Source organism: Pygoscelis adeliae, unplaced genomic scaffold (assembly GCF_000699105.1).
Source record: "Pygoscelis adeliae isolate BGI_AS28 unplaced genomic scaffold, ASM69910v1 Scaffold227, whole genome shotgun sequence".
Lineage (NCBI taxonomy): Eukaryota > Metazoa > Chordata > Aves > Sphenisciformes > Spheniscidae > Pygoscelis > Pygoscelis adeliae.
The window spans coordinates 4,619,998-4,640,928 of record NW_008825100.1 but is presented as its reverse complement, the minus strand read 5'-3'; the positions used below and the strand labels follow the sequence as shown (position 1 = coordinate 4,640,928).

General features: G+C 42.4%; 1 protein-coding gene across 1 annotated transcript in view; it reads left to right on the top strand.

The window, feature by feature from the left end:
- RALB (v-ral simian leukemia viral oncogene homolog B) overlaps positions 1-3,686 on the top strand; it is a 25,550-nt gene extending 21,864 nt beyond the window's left edge. The window contains exon 5 of the mRNA XM_009327148.1: positions 1,747-3,686. Coding sequence (XP_009325423.1) covers positions 1,747-1,866 — 120 coding nt within the window. The 3' untranslated portion in view covers positions 1,867-3,686. The remainder of the gene's footprint in view (positions 1-1,746) is intronic.
- The last annotated feature ends 17,245 nt before the right edge of the window (positions 3,687-20,931 follow it).

The following is a 20,931-nucleotide window of genomic DNA, read 5'->3' as shown; positions in this document are numbered from 1 at the left end:
TATGGTGTGGCTAATGTTAAAGACTTCATTTTTGTTTTCTGCCAAGACTACTTTGAATTGTGAGAAGAACTTTTTGCTGCATCCCTGTCCTGTTTTGGCTTGTCCATGCTGGTCTAGGACAGTCATTCTCAGCATGTTTCTGCTGCTGGCTTCTTGCAAAAACAGTGGTGGTGGGTTATTCCAGAAGAGAGATGAATTATGATTATGGAGTATCCGCCCAGTAGGGAAAAATCAGTTTCAAGTCTCCCCTTCATTCTGTGTGTAGTGGGGGTTTCTTGAAGAGGGTGCCTTCTTACTTCACCAATCCACAGAAAATGGTCTGAAATTACTGTTGGGCCCCCTAAGGACTCAAAAGGTGTGGCTTGGTAATTTGCATTTGTTTAAAGATTACAAATTTTAAACAGTTTTCTCTTTGGACAAAGAACACTTGCACCTAGTTGTACTTCAAGTTCTTGTAGACAGCTTTCTGTTCTTCTAGTCTATATTAGTTTACTAATGGAAATGCTGTTGGTGTGCAAGTTACCTAGTAGGAACTCTTTCTCTCATTCTTGGTTAAAACAGTGTGTATGAAACTCTTGAATTGAGACTTTTGGTTATAAAGGATGTACCATAACTTAAATTTGGTAAAGAACCATTCTGACCTGTGGAGTGTTACTAGAAAGACTGTCACATGTATAAACTGGGTGATGTAGTAAAACATGAATACCTAGACTTGCTTTTGCCTGTGAGCTGTCTCATGTGACTAGCAAATGCCTAGCCTGTTTTATACTTAGACTAGCTTTCTGATCAGCTGGGATTAACAGCAATGTAGCTGTATCTGGAGTGTACTAGCATGGTGTTCTAGACTTGCTCTCATATGTCTTCTCTAGCTAGCTCATGTGACATACTGGTTATCTTCTATATAAGCACTGTTTTGTGTATATTAAGACATGTTATCAGCCATTGTGATGATTGTGCATTGACACTAGCAGAATTAAAAATTAAAAGGGTTTTGAATGAAACTATCCTATTTCTGATCAGTAGTGTGGTCTTGTTTCCAAGTATCAAAGACCTGTGTAGTTCCCCATTTGAAAAAAAAAAAAGCCTAACTCTATATAGAGTGACACTAAGCTCTTGTTCTGTAATCCTAAATCACTTTTCCCCAATAACTCTCTACAGTAAAACAGCTGTTGCATCTTAAGTGGTATGTACCTAGACATCAGGCATACAGGGGTGAAATCAGCTAGAATTTTGGAGAAAATGTCAGAGTAATGACTTTCTCTGAATCTTCCTTATAACATAGTCTGAGAATTTTCTGTGCCTGACACTGCCACTTGAATGCTCTAGCTTTTAATTAAAAAACAGGCAGAATATTAACCAGCAGAGAGTGTGCTTGTAACTACATGGAGAGGACTGGACTAAATGCTTTGCATAGTTAACAAGAGTGATTCGCCTGGAAATGTTTGCTAGGCACAGACAAATGTTCTCATGAACTCTGAATGCTACTTTTGTGCAAGACTGATACTCAATAAAAAGCTCTTAAAATGGGGCTGTTGAATGATTTGGTAGCCAGATAAGATTGTCCTACTTCTTGCCATGCTACGTAATTCTGATGTTGAGTTTGTCACTGGGATCTATGTCTGGACTCAATTCTGCTGTATTAGGTACAGTGTGGTGCTACATCTTTATTTGCTGCTGAATGCAGTAATTTTTATCTGCTCTCTGGTGGCAGATCTTGTTTAATCTTTCTTTATTTTTCCCTCCTAGGTATTCTTTGATTTAATGAGAGAAATCAGAACAAAGAAAATGTCAGAAAACAAAGACAAGAATGGCAAGAAAAGTGGCAAGAACAAGAAAAGCTTTAAAGAAAGATGTTGCTTACTGTGATGCTTGGGAACTGTAAATATCTCTCTACAGGTGGCATGGATAAGATACCACTAAGGATATAGGGCTGGATTCATGAAAGGAAGTCTGTATTGACTCCCTTATCTTGCTTTGCATATCACACCTTCAAAATGTGAAAATGGAACTTTGAAACCATTTCTGGTATCCAACAAAACCTATGCCTACTTAAACTGAAATGGGCTCCGTCTTCCTAGTGTCTTTCAAAACTAGAAACAGTTTCAGAACTACAATCCTTCTGCTTGGTTACACAAAGTACTTTTGTATTAACTTCCTAGTTTACTCTAATCTTTCTCTGAATATGTTTCTCTTGAACCTCTACTGGCCTTAACAAGCACAGCTGTTCAGGTTCAAACAGTTTTTTCCATTGTTGCTGCCCTTCTTGATGTTGTAAACTGCAGAAAAGCTAGATGACATCTGGTAAAGGGTTTGAGTGAGTCTCCATCTTCTGTTAGTTGTCACTGATATTTCTTACACTGAAATCTGCTGGCTTCCTCCCCACACTCCATGTAAGAAATAGCAACTGACACTTGAGAGTCAACTGAAAACAAACTTTCTTCCATGTTCTGTTTAGTCAATACAGCATTCATGAATCAAGCCTATGGACTCAATTCAGACTTACGTAGGCAATGCAAAAATTGATATTTAAATACTGGCTAGATGCATTCCCCACTGGTCTGTCTTCTCATCCTTGAATTAGTGGTATGGGATGAGAAAATGACTGTAAGCTTTTCTTAAAAAGGAATAATATTATCACTGTCTCCTTGAAATGCTGTCCTGGGTTTCTTCCATGTATTGTGGCTAGACTCAATTACTCACTCTACATCCATCATCCTTCCCCTCCCTGGTACTGGAATAGTGAAAATCAAAGTGTCAATTCCATCGGTTTTGTTTATATTGGAACACTTGTGATCATGTTGGAAAAGTGGGAACATCTGCATCTGTCTCTTGTCTTGCTGAAGATGAAAACTTTGAGTAAGGATGGGTCACATCACACAATCATGACTTGGAATAGGTGAGGCATACATGCTACCTCTCAATGATTAGCTGGCTAGTGAGTTGTATGGTGTCAAAGCAAATGAAGTTAAGCAGTTGCCATGTCTGTTACTCACTTAACTTTATATGTACCGTTTCTGATGCACAGCAACCTAGCACATGGAGATGCATGTTGAGTTTTGCTGTCAGTTATGCAATGGTGGTCACGCATTGATCAACAAAAACCAGCCTAGAAATGGAAGAAAAGTCAGTACTTAGCAGGTCCTCTTGTCAGCTGACTGAACTGAGCTTTCTGATGCAGTTTAAGTGCAGTTGCCAAAAAATACTTCTGTCACTGTTGTGGAAGGTAACTGCCTCTTCTGATTGTGGAGTCTCTTAATGAATTATGGCTATCTTCTGTTTTGAAGGAGGAGAGAGACTTAAAGTAGTGACTGTATCTTGCTTGTTAACTGCATGCTTAAAACACAGTTACTTGGTGAAAGGAATATGCTATGTGGCTGTTCAGTGACGTACACTGCAGCACTAAATTAACATACTGTTTCTTTTTGAGGTGAAGGAGTAGCGAATACTGTTCAGTACTTAGTATTGTAATTTGAGGTTGAAATACATTTTTTAACATGTACTAGATTGCTCTTGTGCATTCCACTTCTGAACTTTGAAAAAAGTAAGGTGTTAGATATCAGAACCTCTGTTGGTCTGAGGTTTCACAGGGACTTATCGCAAACTCATTGTCTTCCATAACTAGTTCAACTTGTCAGGCAACTCACTGGATTGGGGAAACTGTACTAAATAAAAGGTGCTGTAATCTTCATTCTTGTCAAGTTAAATTCCTTCTTTGTTAATGTCATGTTGTATGCGCAGAAAGAATGGTTAACCAATTCTGGAAACGTTTACCTTTGAACAGTGTAATTAATTGGTATTACAAAACCAACTTGACAATACAGTTTTGAAGCAGAGGCTGGGAGCCTGCTGGCTTACAGAACTTGTCATTTGAGCTGTATCACCTGTGTCTAAAGCCTAAGCACCTAATAGGATGCTTGGAGCTGTAACACTTTGCTAACAAAGCTTCCTCTTGAGCTTCCATGGATAAAGTCCCTTTTTGAGTACGCATTGTGCATACAGCAAATGAAAGTCAGCTTCTGGAGGAAGGCAACTCACTTAGGTTTGGTTTTAGTTGAGACCTAAAGGTTAAGTCCTTAATTAGCCTAAAGGATAAACAACAGTTGAGTTCACATTACAAGCTTATCTAGGTCAAGCCCCTCTGAGGTGGATTGTAGAATGTGTCTAACAAAACTGAATAAGCTTTCCTTGCTATATGAATAATGAATTCAGCAAAGCCCACAATGAGCAGCTCAGCTGTATTGGCTCAAGAGACTTGCATGCTTTGACCTTTGATCTCTCTAGTCTTAAAGTACCTGACAGTATCTGGTAGGACAGATGAATTTCTACTCAAACAGTGAGTCTGCCACTGGTGTTCTTACAGTCCATATGCTGTTCTCACTCAGGTTGTTTGGTTTTTTTTTTCAGCTGATAAAGCTCCGTTACTGAGATGGACTTACTTGGAAGAAGGTGCTTGCTGTTTCATGGCTTGATACTGTATTTCTTGAGTGTTCTGTGCTTGTCACGTTTTCCAGAAAGACTAGGCCTGGAGACTAAATACAGCAGCTTTTCAGTATTCCTTTTTCTGTACTTGTGGCAAACTTCAGTTTAACTTTCCGGTTACAGCTGAAAACATGATAGCCAAGGTAGCTGCCTTGTTTACTTCGTAACAGTGGGCAACAAGCATTCTGACTTGTACCAGGAAGGCAATAAAACTGCTCCCTGGACTGGAATCCTGTTGCCTCCACCTCATGGTGGAAGCACCTGAATGCATGCCCTTCTAAATAGGGGCAATACAATTTGAGGGTCCTTGAATGACTTCCAGGTGTTTCACTGGACATCAATGGACATCAATATCAGGTAGGTTGACTAGAGTGAATAAAAAATGGCACAGAGAAATGCTTCCTTTTGGACTTGAGGGTTTCCTGTGAGCAGAGTAAAGGGAGCTTTGGCTTCTAATCTAAATGAGTACTTGCAGATCAGGTACATCAAACAAGGAGGACTCTGGCAAGAGGGGGTGTGTGTGGCTGCCTGCTTAGCCATGCTGTGTGGCTGAGGTAACCGAAGGCTGTATTGAAGTTGATATATTCTAGCAGCCTTCGCATGTTAGGTAATTAAAGACCAAGATTTCTCTTCATCAGTATAATGTGCTCTGAAATCTTTCTGGAGCATGGCTGTAGGCAAGTAACTGGATACTTGAAGCTGGAGGTCATGCAAGATTGACTATGCACTTGCACTTAAGTGTTCAAATATTATTCTTGTGTAATGGCTTAACATAGTCAGGGAGCTGTTTACTGCAGTATGCAATCTTCCATATATGGCTTAGCTGTGGGTGTTCAAGTGTTCCAGTCTTCCTTCTGGTTTGAGCAAACACTGTATGAGACAAGCCCCCGTTATAATGAGGGCTAAGTCATTATATGAAATTCCATGTCAAAAAGCAGGTTAAACTCCAGGAGTGCAAAGGCAGACTTGACTTGTCTTCTCTTTTTTTTTTAGAGGAGTGTCTCTCCAGGTCAGAGTGCAGATGAAGTACATCTTCAATGATTTGTGCCATATGTGTTCTATACAAATAACTCCTTTACTGCAGTTTCTAGGCAAACACTTGGCTCGATGAAGAGAAAGATATATGCATACATTTACAGGGCATTAAATTTCAGTAAGATATTAATAGCCATCTGAAGTTCCAGTTGAATCCTATCTGGCTAGTATAATGCTTAAGAACACTTTAGGTCTAAGGCAGAAAGCTACAGTCTGGAATGTAGTAAGAGATAGGGGAGAAATGCATCTAACTAAATGCTCACCAAGATCTCTCTTTTTTTCTTTAAGCTTTCCAAAGCATTAACCCAGTACTTGGGGCTGACAGGCCTATCAATTCTTGCTCAAAAAGAAGATGCTGTTTATTAATTCAACTCGGAGCTTATGTAGAGAGAAGCTTTCTTTAATTGCTATAAGCATATGTTGCAATGTTCACCTCTTGACTTTATAGTTGGGAGAAGGAGGGAAGAGGAACAAAGAAGCTATGATTTTCACCATAATCTCCACACATTATAGGAATGGCAGGTGTTCCTCTTGGGAGGGGAAGGTGTTATCTCTAACACCAAGAAAGAGGTTTAGTGTAGAAGAAGTGATTGTGATTGCAAGATTTAATAAAACTGCCTCTAAACTATGTATGTTATACTATACAATGTAAATTCTTATTTTTTTCTTACATAGCTTCAGAGCTTTGTCTCTAACTTGCACATAAATTTTTAATGTCTATAAAACTGGTCACTTCATTATCATGCTAATACAACTGATTTGTATTACTATTGATAATAAAAAGAAAAACAGGCATAATATTTGTTTGTTATTGATTTTTACAGCATTCTAAAAGCATGTCTAATCCCCAAATTCTTGAACCAGGCAACCGCTGACTTTCAGTGTCTGGAACTAACCTTTGTATCAAATCTATAACATGATTATATTACAGACTGTGGGAAGGGAGGGGAGGAGGAGGTGACTGAGGACCCCATCATTGGTTTTCTTGAAATACACATATGTTTCAGGACTGAAGCTGGTACAGTAGTTTGATTCATTCATAGTTAACTTCCCACAACCTAATTGGATCAGATGGCTTGTATCAACTGTGTAAATGACAGGGTTGCTTTCCTTTCTTCAGTCAGTCTTGTGGCTCAAGTAACAAAATAAGCAACATCGTGTGGAAATACTGATCCTTAGTCTCTGTGTGCCAGAGTCCATTGTCTGTGTTGGTTTGCAGTGGACAAACTGCAGCAGAGAAGCTGAGATGCCTCTGAGGCAGGATGGTTCAGGACAGACTCACTGCACTCTTTACGCCACTTGATTTAGAGTGTCATAGAAATGGGACTCTCAAACTTTGGGTGCAATTTCTGCTGCCACTGCTATACAAGTTGGAAGCAGGACATCCCCTAGCTGATAACTTCTGGCCAAGGATTAAAGCAATTTACGTAATCTTGTTTACAGGGTGCTTGCCTAGTGTTTGCCCTGTGTTTCAGAGTGCCACGGTGGCTTATGTAGCTCTCCTTTCCAGTGAAGTAACTTTTAAAATACTCTGCAGCAGAGAAAGGGTAGCACGAAAAGTGTTTTGTAGGAGGCAGGAGAGGGTTCTGAGCACAGCTGTATTACCCAAAGCACAGAATGGCACCTTTTGCTTCAGATATTCTGTGGATGCTTGTGAGGAACAGGCCTTCTTTAAGTTGTTGCAGGATGAAACTGGAGAATGATTATTGCACATATATAGCTTGGCTTCTGCCTTCATACTTGCCTGTGTTCTGCCCCAACCAGAGCACTTAACTAGCATGGTTTCATCTGTGTGCTAAATGCTCTGTGGGTTCCTGGTATACAGGCACCTCTTCCTGAGAACTGTTGGCTCCATCTTGTGGCTTTAAGAGTTAGAAACTCTACCATGGAGAGGGACTGTTCAACATGCTCAGACGAGCATACAAGTAGCTGCTATTAATCTGCTACCTGAATTATATGTAGAAATCCATGCTAATTAGATTCTTCTGGTCTCGTTGCTCTGCTGTATGATTCTTTCATGCAGTAGGAGACCTTGTTCTAAATTAAAATTTTCCTTGTGCATGCAACTGCTGATGTTAATTCTTGGCTAAACATTCTAGTGTGCAGCAAAACACCCAATTTCTCATGAGGATGGTGGTTTTACGATTTCTATGGCATTAAACCAGTTTGCATTGCAAGTGTTAGTTTGTTCTGCTCACTGAGCACTGATTTGCATGCCAGAAAGAATACTTATTGTTCCATGGGACTGTGCAGTACTTCACAAACATTTTGTTTCTAAGGGTGACTAAAGATGCTGTTTTTTCTTTGCAATGTAAAGCCTTAATTGAGGGGGGAATATCCTATTTAAAAATCTTTTTCCCTGCCCCTCAGTCTCTCCTCCCCCAAACTACAAACTACTTAGCCTCTATTGTGAGAATGAGGGAAATACCAGCAAATAGCCCCTTAAGCCTTGTAACTCCAAAGGGGTTGGAGGTAAAATGCTGAGGTGAGACTGGGACCATATGCTCTGCGGTTGCCTTCCTGATAAAGTTGATTAATCTCTGGAGTTTACAATAAGTTCCCTTCAATGGGCTTTGTTACTTGGCTTTGAGGCAGAATCATGTTTTTGATATAATCAGAGTTTATAGAGTTTGTTTTTAAAGTCTAGTGTTCAGGGTGTCGGAGGCTTTATGCATGTTGGCTTCATAGGCCAAATACCAGAATTCAAGGACAAACTTGTGCATACATGTAGCACTGGGAGACAAGGAAAGCTACTCCCTTCTGTTTAATAGTGCTCTGTTTTGGTTTTAAAAGGAAAACACATACAACAAACTGAACTTGCTGCTTGGATGAGTGTTTTTCAACCTGTGGTCTGTAAGAGTGCTCTGTAACATGATTACCCTCCCCACAAAATGATGGTGTTATACTTCTATAGGTGGTAAACAAGGAAAACAACTGTGGACTGGGAGAAGGAGTAATTATCTAAAAAATAGCCAAGTTCTTTCTTGCTTCTAAATGAAAACCATCATGGCAACATTGCCTAAGATAGCCTGCAGTTTCATTCCTGAAAGTTTGTCTGGCTCTTCAATTTTAGAAGAGCTGGTGAGATCCTGAGAGAGATGGTCCTGGTCAGACACAGACAGACCTCCCTGCAGAAGGATCCTTGCCCAGAGTGACAGGATTCAGAAATCAGAAGTTTAAAACTCTGCTTCCTGCTTGGGAGGTGGAGCTATGAAAACCAAAACCTACTAGGTTACTGGACAAACGCCTGCAGGGTAGACTAGGTTTTTGGTTTTAAATATGGCTATTCTTCTAGTTAGCGCCCTGGTCTTAGCTATGGAAGAACTTCTTTCACTCTGGGGTCTCTGTTTTCACTTCTTTATAGGGCTGCTTGGTTCTTTGTCCTTGGATGTCCGTCTTTACCCCCAGGGCTTCAAATCTTCCTAGTTCTACTCAGGTTCAGACAGCTTAACTAAACATGACCCCTTCTTTCCTTTCACTCCTGGTGACTGTACTCCAATTAGGTGCTGAGCGGTGCCAGGCAGGATGACAGGCACTTGTGTCCCCCACTATGGTCAGCTGCCCTGTTCCAGCTCTGAAGACTGCAGGACAACAGAGTGAATCAGACTACGGGAAAAACAACTACCCACAGAATTATGAGCACCAGGAGAGCTGGACACTTCAGACTTTGCTAATGAGAGCTGCTTCCTACCTGAGGAACAGCAGCAGAGCAAGTGATTCACCTATTCCTGCATGCAGGTTAGAGCTTTCTTATGTGGTACCCTGAGTAAATCCATTTGCGCAATGATGGTAGTGCAGCAAACAGTTGTGGAGCAGAGAGTAACACACTGCCTGTTTTGAGTTGTTTTGATTTGCCTTTCCGCCCCCCTTCCCCTCCCTGAACAGTATGGAGGGAGGAGGGCAGGCAGAGCTTCTCCTGCGTGGGAATAAAGGCCGCATTTGCAGCTTTGCCTCAGGAGCTTGAAAACCATAAGTCAGGTCTCCAAAACTACATTTGGTTTAGAAATAATGAGATGCTTTAGAAAATGAACTTGGAGTTCTCTTTCACAGTCTCTTTGTTTCCAAGCCTTTTGAGTGCACTTGTTTCATGTTTGCAAGCTTTCTTTCTTCAGCAATGATGGTAGAAGTATTTTTTTTTCAATGAAAACAATGATGTTCTTATGCTTGCTGATTCCAGCACCTGGGGCATAAATTTTCAAATATTGTGGCATTTGGAGAGGAGTGGAGGCAGGACACACAAAACACTCAACTTTAAGCCCCGTTTCCGCTGGATCACCATCCTCCGCAGTAGGAACCTGAAGGATTGCAAAAGCTGAAGCATAAGGACCCCCTGTTGGTGGTCCCAGTGTCTGTCTTGGCAGCTTGCCAGGAGCCCAAGGGATGCACTTAATTTTCTTTATTCATTAGCATATTTTTAATCAAACCCATCAAACCACAATGTTTCCACATGTCTCTCCCATGGCAAATGAACAAAAATAGGTCAGTGCTCAAATGTACCTTTAACATGCTGCAGTTCTGCAATTCATTCCTCTCTTACAGTTGCAATTGGAGGACAGCACATGACCTGTCCTCTGCACCCGGCAAAAACTTGTGATGAAGAAGACTTCACTTCTCTCCTGAAAGAGGAATGCACATGGAGTTTGTCCGTGATAGACTGCTTTCCATCCACTGCCCAGTCAGAGGGCAGGAAAAGCTGCATCTGAATCCTCTCCAACTTAGCTTCAAGTTTAGAGCATTTGTTTAATGTTAATTTCTAGTGAATAATCAAGCAGGTGCAATGTCCAGGGCTGAATTCCCTAGCCCTAATGAAGTTTCAAGACTGCTTACACCTAGTTTAATAATAGGCTTTTTACATTCTTGTCACCTGTAACCTACCTTCATATACCTCATGCTGCCAACCCATCTCTAGCCAGGCAAGGAAAATGTTGCAGTGTTGAGATCATGTTCACACTTGCAGCTGAGACGTGTCTTGCCTTGTTTCTTATCTCTGAATTGTTCATAACAAGAGCTAAGTAAAAATTACTCTTCATGTTTTTTACATGAGCTTTCAAAGTTGGTTACAGTGTTCTGGGTGGGGTGAATATTGCATCAACACCAAGTTAAAACTTATCTTTTGTTCTTTTTTGGAAAGAAATGGGGATATAGGTTCCAGGGAAACAGTCTTCCCCATGAGACAAAAATCACAAAGTCCAAGGTATTAAATAGGTTTAAAGCATTTGAAATGTGAGTCTATGACAAAAAGGGATGCATGCTTTACTTTCTGTTCTCTTTCTTCCTTCCTTAAAAAAAAACCAACCAAACAAAAAAAACCCAAAACAACCCAAAAAACAGGACTTTGAGTTAAACAAGTTGATGAAGACCTATCCTGAACGTAGAAATTGGAATGGGCTTGCAGCCTGTTCCTAGCTGCAGAAAAGCTAAGGCAGCAAAAGGTGAAAAGCTCTTCAGCATCCAGGCCCCTTTACAAGCAGCCCCAACTCTCCTGGTAACCCTTCCCTGCTGACACCGCCGCCACCTCAGACAGGCTGCAGCAAGTGATGCATGCATGGAGCAACCCCTGCTTTCCTCTGCTGCCAGCAGATTCTCCTTTTCAGTCATCACGGGCTCCTTTGCGGTTCCTCTTTTTTTGAGAGCTAACCCAAGGGGTGAGGGTAGGAAAGGTGTCTTAGCAAGATTGTTAATTTTGGCTTCCCAGTTAAAGGTGCTAGGTACTTCCTGCTAGGAAGGCCTTTTGCATGGATTTTTGTGTCAGAAGCCCAAAACCAGAATATAACCTCTAAAGCCTGGAAGTCCATAGTGAGAAGATAGTCTTCTCTGCTGTGTACCAGGTGGTCTCTGCTAAATAGCAAAACATCCCAGTCATGGGACGGGGACCTGTTTACTCCTTCCTTGTTGAATGTCTCTAACAGTTCACAGCAGCAGTCATGTTACGGGCAAATACTCTGCTTCTATCCATGTACTTTCCTATTCATTCAGCTCTCCCACTTCTGCTGTAAGGACAGTCTCCATTGACTGCTATCAATCACTTGTTTACTTTCAAGTCTTAATACATACAGTTAAGCGTTTGCCTTGTCTAAATCCACCCTTACTTACACCTGTATTCTTTTATTGTTCTTTAACAGCTACTGTTAAACAAATTCAGCCCTGTTACCTAGACAGAAGATAAGTTACAGCAGGACCAATTTTGCTACAGGCTCAATCCTGCAAGTTTGTTTGTGCCTTGTCACTTAGAGAGGGGTAAGAGTCACTTGGCAACTTTAACTTGTGATCTCTCTGCTCTCCTGTAATGCCCACTGTTTGGGCAGACCTGGATCTGTACAGTGTTTATCACACAGTGGTTTGGACTCTGGGGGAGCTCCATCTGCTATTGCTTTGTGGACTGCTAGCATTGCAATGGCAGCAATGTTTCGGTTTGCAGGAAGCAAGTTTACAAAAGGTCTTGGACATCACCGTGGAGTGTTGCAATGCCTGTTCTCAGCAGCCATCACAAAGTCCAGATCTTTGCCTTTTGTAGCAAAGCTTCCTGCGCCATGCACCACCTCAAAATGGCAGCCACCAAAACCAAGAGTCTGCTTCACTGCCTGAGCAAGCGATGGGGAACACAGCCTCGTAAATCTACCTTGCCTGGGGGCTGAGGATCCCTTGGGCTTCACAATTTAGGATCTCTTGGCTTTCTTCCAGGAACAGAGCATGGGTCCGTTCTTGCAAGGGAAAGGCAGGGTGGTTGGCAGCGCGGCGGTGTTTTGTATACAGTACACTCGGCGCTCAAGAGGCTAGTGCCAAACATGGGGAATTTCACATGGCTCAATTCCCTTTTGCCCCTGGGGATGTGTCTGTCTCCTCTCCCAGCATTACCAGGGTATGCACCATGCCAGGGAGGGGACTGCCTCTGTCCTCTTAAAGCTGGTCTCATGTGAATTGCGTAGTTCCAGATGTTTTGGCTAGCAGGGTGGGAAGCAGGGAGGGCCTGGCCTTGTGCCTCTCTCAACTGTCTGCCTCGAGAGTGGTGGGATCATGTTCCCTTTGGTCATGCACAGACTCAACTGGAGGCTTGGAGAGCACTCCTGTCCCAGCATTGTCCCATAGCCTGCTCCTTCTGAGAAGACCTGACCCGCCTTTCATGTTCCCCAGGACTCCTGTCAGGCAGGGAAGCGGAATGAGCCCAGTTCTTCTTTCATGAACTGTTGGACTACTGACTAAATTAAGGTATGAATAAAAATAGCCTACGCCCATCCCCTCCACCCACCTTGAGCTCTTTTAGAAAAAGGGAAGAGAAAAATTATATTTATTGCTGCATTTTTGGACACCTGATCTGGAAGGTGGGCAGACTGAAAACACCTGCTGCATTGAGTCCTTAGGGAAGAAAGTCAGAGTTCTTCATCTAGTCATTGTAAAGGACTGAAGTCCAAGATGGATGCTAAAGGCTTTACAAGGCTCAGAGGCTTTTGGCTTGTCACTAAAGCCAGTGACAGGCAGCTGGGCATCTTGAATATATCATCGTGGAAGTCACTACCACATCAGATGCCTGAGGTTTCTTTGCATTTTGCTATGACATAAGTGATTTTAACATATAAAGTCAATAAATGGGAGGAGGAATTCAGCATCAGTTAAAACCACAGATTTTACAGATCTGAAGTTGCATTGGCTAGAAGTTGAATAAGGCAAAGCAATGCCTTCTGTCTCCTTGAGCTTTTTCCTGACCTGTGTGCACAACATGGTTTGTCCTGGGAGTGACAGGGAGTGGACATACAACAAACATTTCCCCAAAGTGGAAACTGTGTGCGACAGCCTCATTTCTCATGAGATTTGTCCAAGCAGTTCGTCATGTTGTGGTCAACTTACTTTGTTGCCATCCAGGAAATACAGGTAAACAGCATGCAATCATACTGGTGATATTAAACAAAATATTCTTTCCATTGTGACTGCACACCATTGGCATCTTTAGTGTCCTTTTTGTGGTAGGGGAAATACTCTGGCCCAAGGAACACCTAAGAAAATGAAGCCCTTAGAAATGCAGTGTGAGCCATCATACCTAATGCTTGCTTTTTATGTCATGATGAGACTGTCTCCCTCTCTCCCCCCCAATATAGGGGTACTGTGATGCCTAAATAATTGATTATCTTAAATTTCCCCTAACCCTGACATCTGGAAAGAGCTGTGGCTGTACAAAATACCATCTATTACTAATTCTTTATACAGAATTAGTATATTGGTGGTCCTCTCACCCTGAAGGACCAGACCCCTTGAACTCTGGACCATGAATACCTTCTCCATTCCCCCCCAAAAGGCCACAGTAGATGAGATCTTCTTAGAGAAGTCCAGCTGCATGATAGCAGCTGCTGCCTTATGCTCCCCTAAAGGGAAAGTGGGGCCTGTTTTGGGGTGTGATGGGACCAACTGGCTATAAGCCTTGTATTTTCTCTGTCTCAGTGCCCTTTGCTGCTCCTGGAGAGGTAGCCTTGCAGAAGAGGGTCCCAAAGGATGTGCAGCAGCCAAATACTGGAGGGAAAATTTGTGCACAATTCAGAGCAAGTACCACTTTACAATAACCTCTAGTAAAGAGGAGCTGTGGAGAATAAAACAATTAATTACGTCTGCGTCGGGATGCTTTAGTACCCATGCTGAAATTTGGCCAAGGGAATGAAGCTCACGCCTTTCACTGTTGCACACAAATAAACCAGTATTTCCAAGAGATCTTTCACAACCAGCATTGGTGAGGATTTATCATGCATAACGTTCAAACCTGAATGCACCTGGCTCCAGTATGGGATCATTGGTGATGGGGTTTTTTTTTGTTTTGGTGTTTTTTTTAATATTCCATTTTCAGCTGGAAATTACTGATGTGACCAAAGTCCGATTCCTTTCAGCAGTTTCTCCCTTCCTCCCCCCACCTTTTCGCACTCCCTGAGGTCTGACCATCTGGAAATCCTCCTCCACCTCTTCATCATGTGTGAATTTCCACCTAGGGCTGAAAGTGTCACTGTACTAAAGTGTGATGCATTAACACATTGAGGCAGAAAGCAGAGGGGAGTTGGGGATTATAACACTTCATGACCCACTCCGCAGTCGCTCTATGATTTAATCATCTTTATCAGCTTGTATCCTCTTCTTTGTATCCCTGTATTTTCCCTGTATCCTTTATTAAAATATTCCCATAATTAAAAAAAACCCTCTACGCAAACAAGTAAAGTGCAGTACCTTGCCTTGAGACTAGGACCAACTGAAAAAGGCAAATGTCTCAAGGAGAACACGCCTCACTCAAGCGAGCTGGGGACCTAGTTTGCTCTTTCACAATGAAGCTCACTAATTATCCGTATCTCCTATGGCATACTGCAGACTTGGGGTTCTTTCGTGCCAACCCTCATGCATGTGATCTGAGCAATTGTAATTTTTATTTTTATACACATATAAAGTATAAGCAGTAATAATGCTATCTTGTACAGAAATGAAACCAAGCCCTGCAAACTCTGTGCTGTGTTGGTTTATCCTTTCGGCAGAGCGGAATGGAAAATTCGCTAGTTTGGAAGTCAGTTAGCTGCCTAGCCTTCTTCTTAACTGAATACTGAGGCTTATTATGCTTCAAATAAATATATATATATATTTCTTTTGTGGCTTGGTTTCTGTAATCATCTTGGATGTAATAATGTTACTAGCCTCAGGGCTATATTTATTAAGATTTTAATTTAAAATCTTTCTGTCCTTCAGCATTTAAACAGAGGAAAACCCCATCTGGAGTAGCCAAAAAAGAAAAAAAAAGTTCATCCTTTGCTTTTTCATGTGTTCCCCTCCCCTAGGCTCTCTCTCTCATCTTTTAAGCAAAAAAACTAGAACAACGCACTTTCCTGTTGTAGCTCTGCACCCTCCTAACACTTCAGTACCTGTGTAGGTTTGGTAGACCCAATATCTGCTTAATATGATCCATGTGCTCCCGCTCTTGCTGTCTCCAGAGCGGTGGTTTGCTTTCTTATCCTTGTACAATAGTACCAGTGTATTTCACAGTAATATTTCCACATACTATGATTTATTCTTAACAATGCTCTCCGTAAGGATCTCAACCACAGCAATAAGTGTCAGAGGGGCGAGACTATTACTCAGAAATGGCAAAGGGCTGTGGAGGAATTTTAGAGTTATTCTTTGTTAATAAGCTGCCCCACTTCTGAGGAGATTATGGTAGGGAAATAACAGAACAAGAAGACCTGCTTGTAACCTGGGGAGTGAAAAACTCCCACAATCTTAAAACCCCTTTGAGGGGACATCTCAGTCAAGGGGACAGCCTGAGCTGTCCCAGTGTATGTGCTTTTTCAGGTGTTTTGGAAGAAATAGTAGATGTTAGCACCCAAGTCGTATAGAGTTTGCAATCCGTTTTGTTTTAATCCCACGGCATGTTCAAGCTACTCCTTCATGAGGGGACAGGCAGCGCTGACTTATAAATGATAAATACTGAGCAGGGCAGAAGGTCATTCAGAAAATTTTGTTGATAACCCTCTCACGTGATTTAGTAGTACTGGAACATCAGCGATGGGTGGTAGCAGAGGACCTTGCTTGTAGCTGATGTCAATGTAGCAAACGTGGAGGACGAGACAACCTGAACATATTTGCTAGAGGCCTGCAAAGGCTACATAGCACTGGGCAAATGACTGTAAATCACATGGGCCAACTCTCAGCTGGGATAAATTGATAGAGCTCCACTAACTGTGACACTGCTACTGCTCTGCTCCAGTGGAAGGTCCTCCTTGCTTGAACTGGGGGACTTTGGTGCTGTTACAGGAGCCCCTTGCTCCTGGCCCCAGCAGTGAGTGCATCAGTCAACCATATCACAATCATCTTTAAAAACCCACTCCGATGTTCCTGTGCAAACAGCCAAATTGCACAATAGTTTTGGTCTGATATAATGAAAGACTCATGGAAACAGAACTGGGCAACTGCAGTATGAACAGACTGAAGATGACTTTTGATATACGGTACCAAGGCCATGCTGTTAGTGTCAAGCTCCATGAAGAGGATGAATTCCTGTATGCTGCTTTTCTCCGCTTAATTTCAAAGCAGCTTACAGAGGGTTGAATGCTGTCATCCTCAACTTACAGCTAGTGCAAATGGGGTAAAGAGGAAGAAATTCAGGCGTGAGCACAAGACTTCTGCCTGCAGCCTGTCCCACAGGCAGAGGTGTAGGCACTTCCTCTACATTGTGCTGTTTGCTTGTAGAAAAGAGAAGGTGGCTTATGTTCAGGTCTCAAGGTGGCCTCAAGTCATGAGGCGACTTGAGCTTCTGTACTCCATTTCTCCCATGGCATTGCAAAAGTACTAGCTATTTTTTGCTGCTTAGCTCCATTTAAAATTGGAGGGAAACCTCTCCATCTTGTCACCACTCCCTGATAATCACTGATTTTCCCAGAAAGCTGATTTTAACATTGCTCCATCCTACTGTTCATTTTCCTGATCTATTAGATGTATCAATCACAGCTGGATGCATAGAAGAAATGCACCAGTCGACTTCTAAATGCATTGCCTCAGTAAGTAGCGTTCAAATTACAAGAAGTCAAGTTTTAACTACTTTGTTTACCACTTAAATGCAGATTTTATTTTTACTCACTTTGCTACTTTGCAAGGCTTTTGGTGTGAACTTAAATAAACATGAAAATCATGTTCTCTAACAGTATGTTAAAAGTGCTTATATGTTAAAAGTACTCACCACAAAGCAGACACTTCTTTGTTGGTCAACCAGCACAGCTTTTTCATGTCGTCTGTGTGTCCTCACCCGCCCCAACCTATTTAGGTCAATACAAGCAACTTCAGAGGAAGACACTGCCTGGTTATAAGGCTATGACTTTGGACTGCAGAGGACAGACTGTGCAAGGAAAACAAGAGCACTTCTGGGCTGTCAACAAGCAGCGGATAGCTTTTGAATATCACACGGGGTATCCACCCAACGGTGCTCGGTCCCTTTACTTCGGAAATTGAAGCAGATCCCTGAACTCAGTCCCTTTGCCAAAGGGCACGCTGCTTTGTGCAGAGACCTGCCTGAGACGAGGTACCCGACCACATCGCTCACAGCACACGAAATCCACCTGTGCTTCATTCCCCACAACAAACCTGGGAGCCTGGATGCAAACCTTCCCAGAGCATGAAGGGGTCGTTGAAGAGGACCGATCGGCCAACATGTTGCCCGTGAGGCACCGCCAGGTAGCTGAGCTGGGAGAGCTGGAGGGAGCAGGACTATAGCCGCGTTAAAGCAGGTGCAGTGGGAATGGGAGGCGGAGGCTGTGAGTACATCCCTGCAACCCTGTACCGCTGCCGTCCTGCCTGACACTTGTGCGAGGAGCTGGCATTCAATAGGTGCTCTTCAAAACCTGTTGAGGGCTCTATTTAATTTCTCCATTGCTCATCTTCCAGATTCTCGTTGTACCTGCTTTAGATGAGGATTTCCCAGTTCGTTCAGGTCCTTTGTTTCTGCCTGCTATACCCCCCTTTTCCAAGTGGTGTTCAGAGTAGGACCCTTTTTCTAGAGAGAGCAAATCTCTGTTAACAGGCAGTTTTCAGCTGAAGAAGCATGGGCAGGAGCAAAGGAGCCAGATTAACCTCTTAGTGGTTTTTTTCATGAGTTAGATCTACCTTTGCCAGTTCAGAAAATGTCCAGGTCATTCAGAACGGCATTTACTCACTTGACTTATTTACTCACTCACTAGGACTTTCCCTTCTACAGATTTATGGTGCTTTTGGAACATCCTCTGTTTTTGTTGCAGTTGTTTTAAAATTAATTGTGCATAGTGAGGAAGCAGTCTGATTACGGATACATAATTTCATCTGAGGTAAAAGAATGGCATGAATAAGAATTCCAGACAGAGCACAGTGCTCCCAGCCTGCCCCTGTAACCTTACATCTCAGTTTCTCTGTATTTTCAGCAAGATGACAATGGCCACCTTGTAAAAGGCTCTTTCAGATATGGGGCAGAAATATATACTTCAAGGTCTAGTCTTGAAACTTCTGTGGGATAGCAATGCTCTTCTGAAGTGCCATTTAAAACAGATTGCGTTTCACTACGTGCAAAAATCCCCCGTGTAGATGGAGCTATATGAGCAAAAAAAAGTGCTTTTGCCAGTATAGCCTATTTTATTTGGGAAATGCTTGCAGAAAAAGATGCTTGTGCTAGTAAAACTTGTATTTGCTGGTTATCAAAAGAGAAGCATTTCTAGTGCAAACCGGGCCTCTTCTATATGAAGCTTTGTTCAGTTCAGCCATCAGTACAGTAAAGAAAATCCTTCCTCAAAGGGATTAGTAAGGTTACCTAACAGTTATTATTAATAGTTTAAGAGCATAAAAGGTCCTTTAGCAATACGTGAGGGGCTAGATCCTTTGCTAGTGTAAATTGTTATGGTCCCACCGAGGGCATCGTGGAAACACAGAGCAGTGAGGGAGCTGCCTTGTGCCATCGCTGTCTGCTCCGTTTCTAGAGCTTCCCACTGACTCAGGAAGGTGCAGAGCTGCACTGACTGGCCTCCCCAAAAGCGTGACTTCTGCATCTGCCGCCCCCTGAGAAAAATGTGCATAAGCAAATATCTAGGTTATAGAGGAAGAGTTGTGGCAGTTTGATGCCTCGGAAACATGCCGATTTACACTGGCTGAGGATCTCAGTTTACACTGATTTCATTATACTTGTACTTTAATAAGCATCAGATTCCAGTCATGAGACTTGATGTTCCTACAGAAAATAACCTCCAATACCGTACCTTCTCACAGTGGGGCTCCCTGGCTAACGGTGTGCTTGCCCATTAAGCACAAATCCCAGCCATTTCCTTCCCAGTTTTCCCCTGCATTTAATGTATGGAAAAGCGTGACCCTGAATCAGATGAATAGCAGCCGGTTTGAGAAGGTGTGTGTGAAAATGTATCCTCACGCAGATGAGCTCAGAACAAATAGAAGGGAGGAGGGGAGGGGAGGAGAGCGGAGCGGGGGGACTGTGAAGCTACCCTTTCCCTGATAGTTCAGCCACTGTATGTAAGCAACAGGTTTATGCCCAAGGGAAAGAACTGAAAGCTGAGGAGATCTTAAAATTAACAGAGCTTTATGGCTCAGTCAATAGGCCGTGCTCCCTGAGCAAGATCAGAAATCAAATGGACATTTCTTTCTGTTAACCCTGTTTGCTCTCCCTGCAGGCTCTTCTGCCTGAAAGCATCTAAGGTTTAAGTTCTTCTCTAGGAGGAAGCCAGAGGAAGTCCATTGTGTGAGAGCTGCCTCCAGAATGCTGTGTTGGACACACTTTAAATAACAATAGAGGTTATTAGTGTCTTAGTTTGTTAGTAATTGCTAGAGAAGATAAGTCTTCCCAATATTTGAATATGCAAAATGACTTTGGCTAACCAAAAAAGAGAGGGGGAAAAAAAAGCCAAAACATGCCACTGCAGTGAGTAACAGGGATGATTAAAACTCATTGTATGTAAAAAAGAGAACCCCTACCTTGTTTTACTACTAGAAATACCTTCCCAGATTTGTTATCCCCACCAAAGACATATTTTCCCTCTTTGGCGTTTTCTTCTCACTGGGGCAACGAAATAGTGGTTTTCAAAGGGAGAGGGACTGTGTTTGCACCTATTTCTTGTTTGACAGTGACCTCTATGAACCAGTCATCACTGCTCTGCCTGTTGTTTTCTTAGCTCTTTGCTGTCAAATTAATTACTGTGAAGTACTAAGCTTGTTGCATTCACGTGCTCTTATTAGCTCACAGGATGTCAGAGTGATTGGATTTTTAGCATTATTTCTTTTTTTACATTCCAGGCTTTCCATTCAAAACCTGTTACTGTCAGGGTGGAAATACTGTATCTAATTCTGATCTCCCGTCAGGGTAGCTCCAGTGATACTGCGGATTTGATTTACAATGCTGTATACGCAATTAGACTGTGTTTATATTAAAACCAACATGAACAATCAGATTGGGATTGCAATGTGATTTTGAAGTACGGCATTAAGTGCCTTTCCTTTTGCAGTACAGAACAAGAAAGAAAATATTTATGATGAGAATAGCATTTGTCCCTTTCATTCTTAAATCACGGTAACGAGCTGATCCTGCAGCTGACCCTCTTTACGCTCTTGCTTGGCTTGTATTAGTGACAACTAACAGAGCTCACATGCGTGCAGTCCAGGAATACACGAGAAGTTTTATTCTTCTAAAAACTGAAATGCACAGAAGGGACTTCTTAGTTGTCGCGCTTGAAATTTGTGTGCCCTGCTTCTGCTGCCCCTTGAAAACCAGCACCCGGCTCAATGAAAAAGATGAAGGTCTCGAGATTTGCTCTCATTCTTGAAGGTAGATTGTTCTTTGTTAAAAAAAAAAAAGAAAAAAGAAGACGTAATTAGAACAGCCGGCAGCCCCGCTGCCTGGGCCCGCTCCCGGGCTGTAGGGGGCTCAGCCCCAGGTGCTCCTTT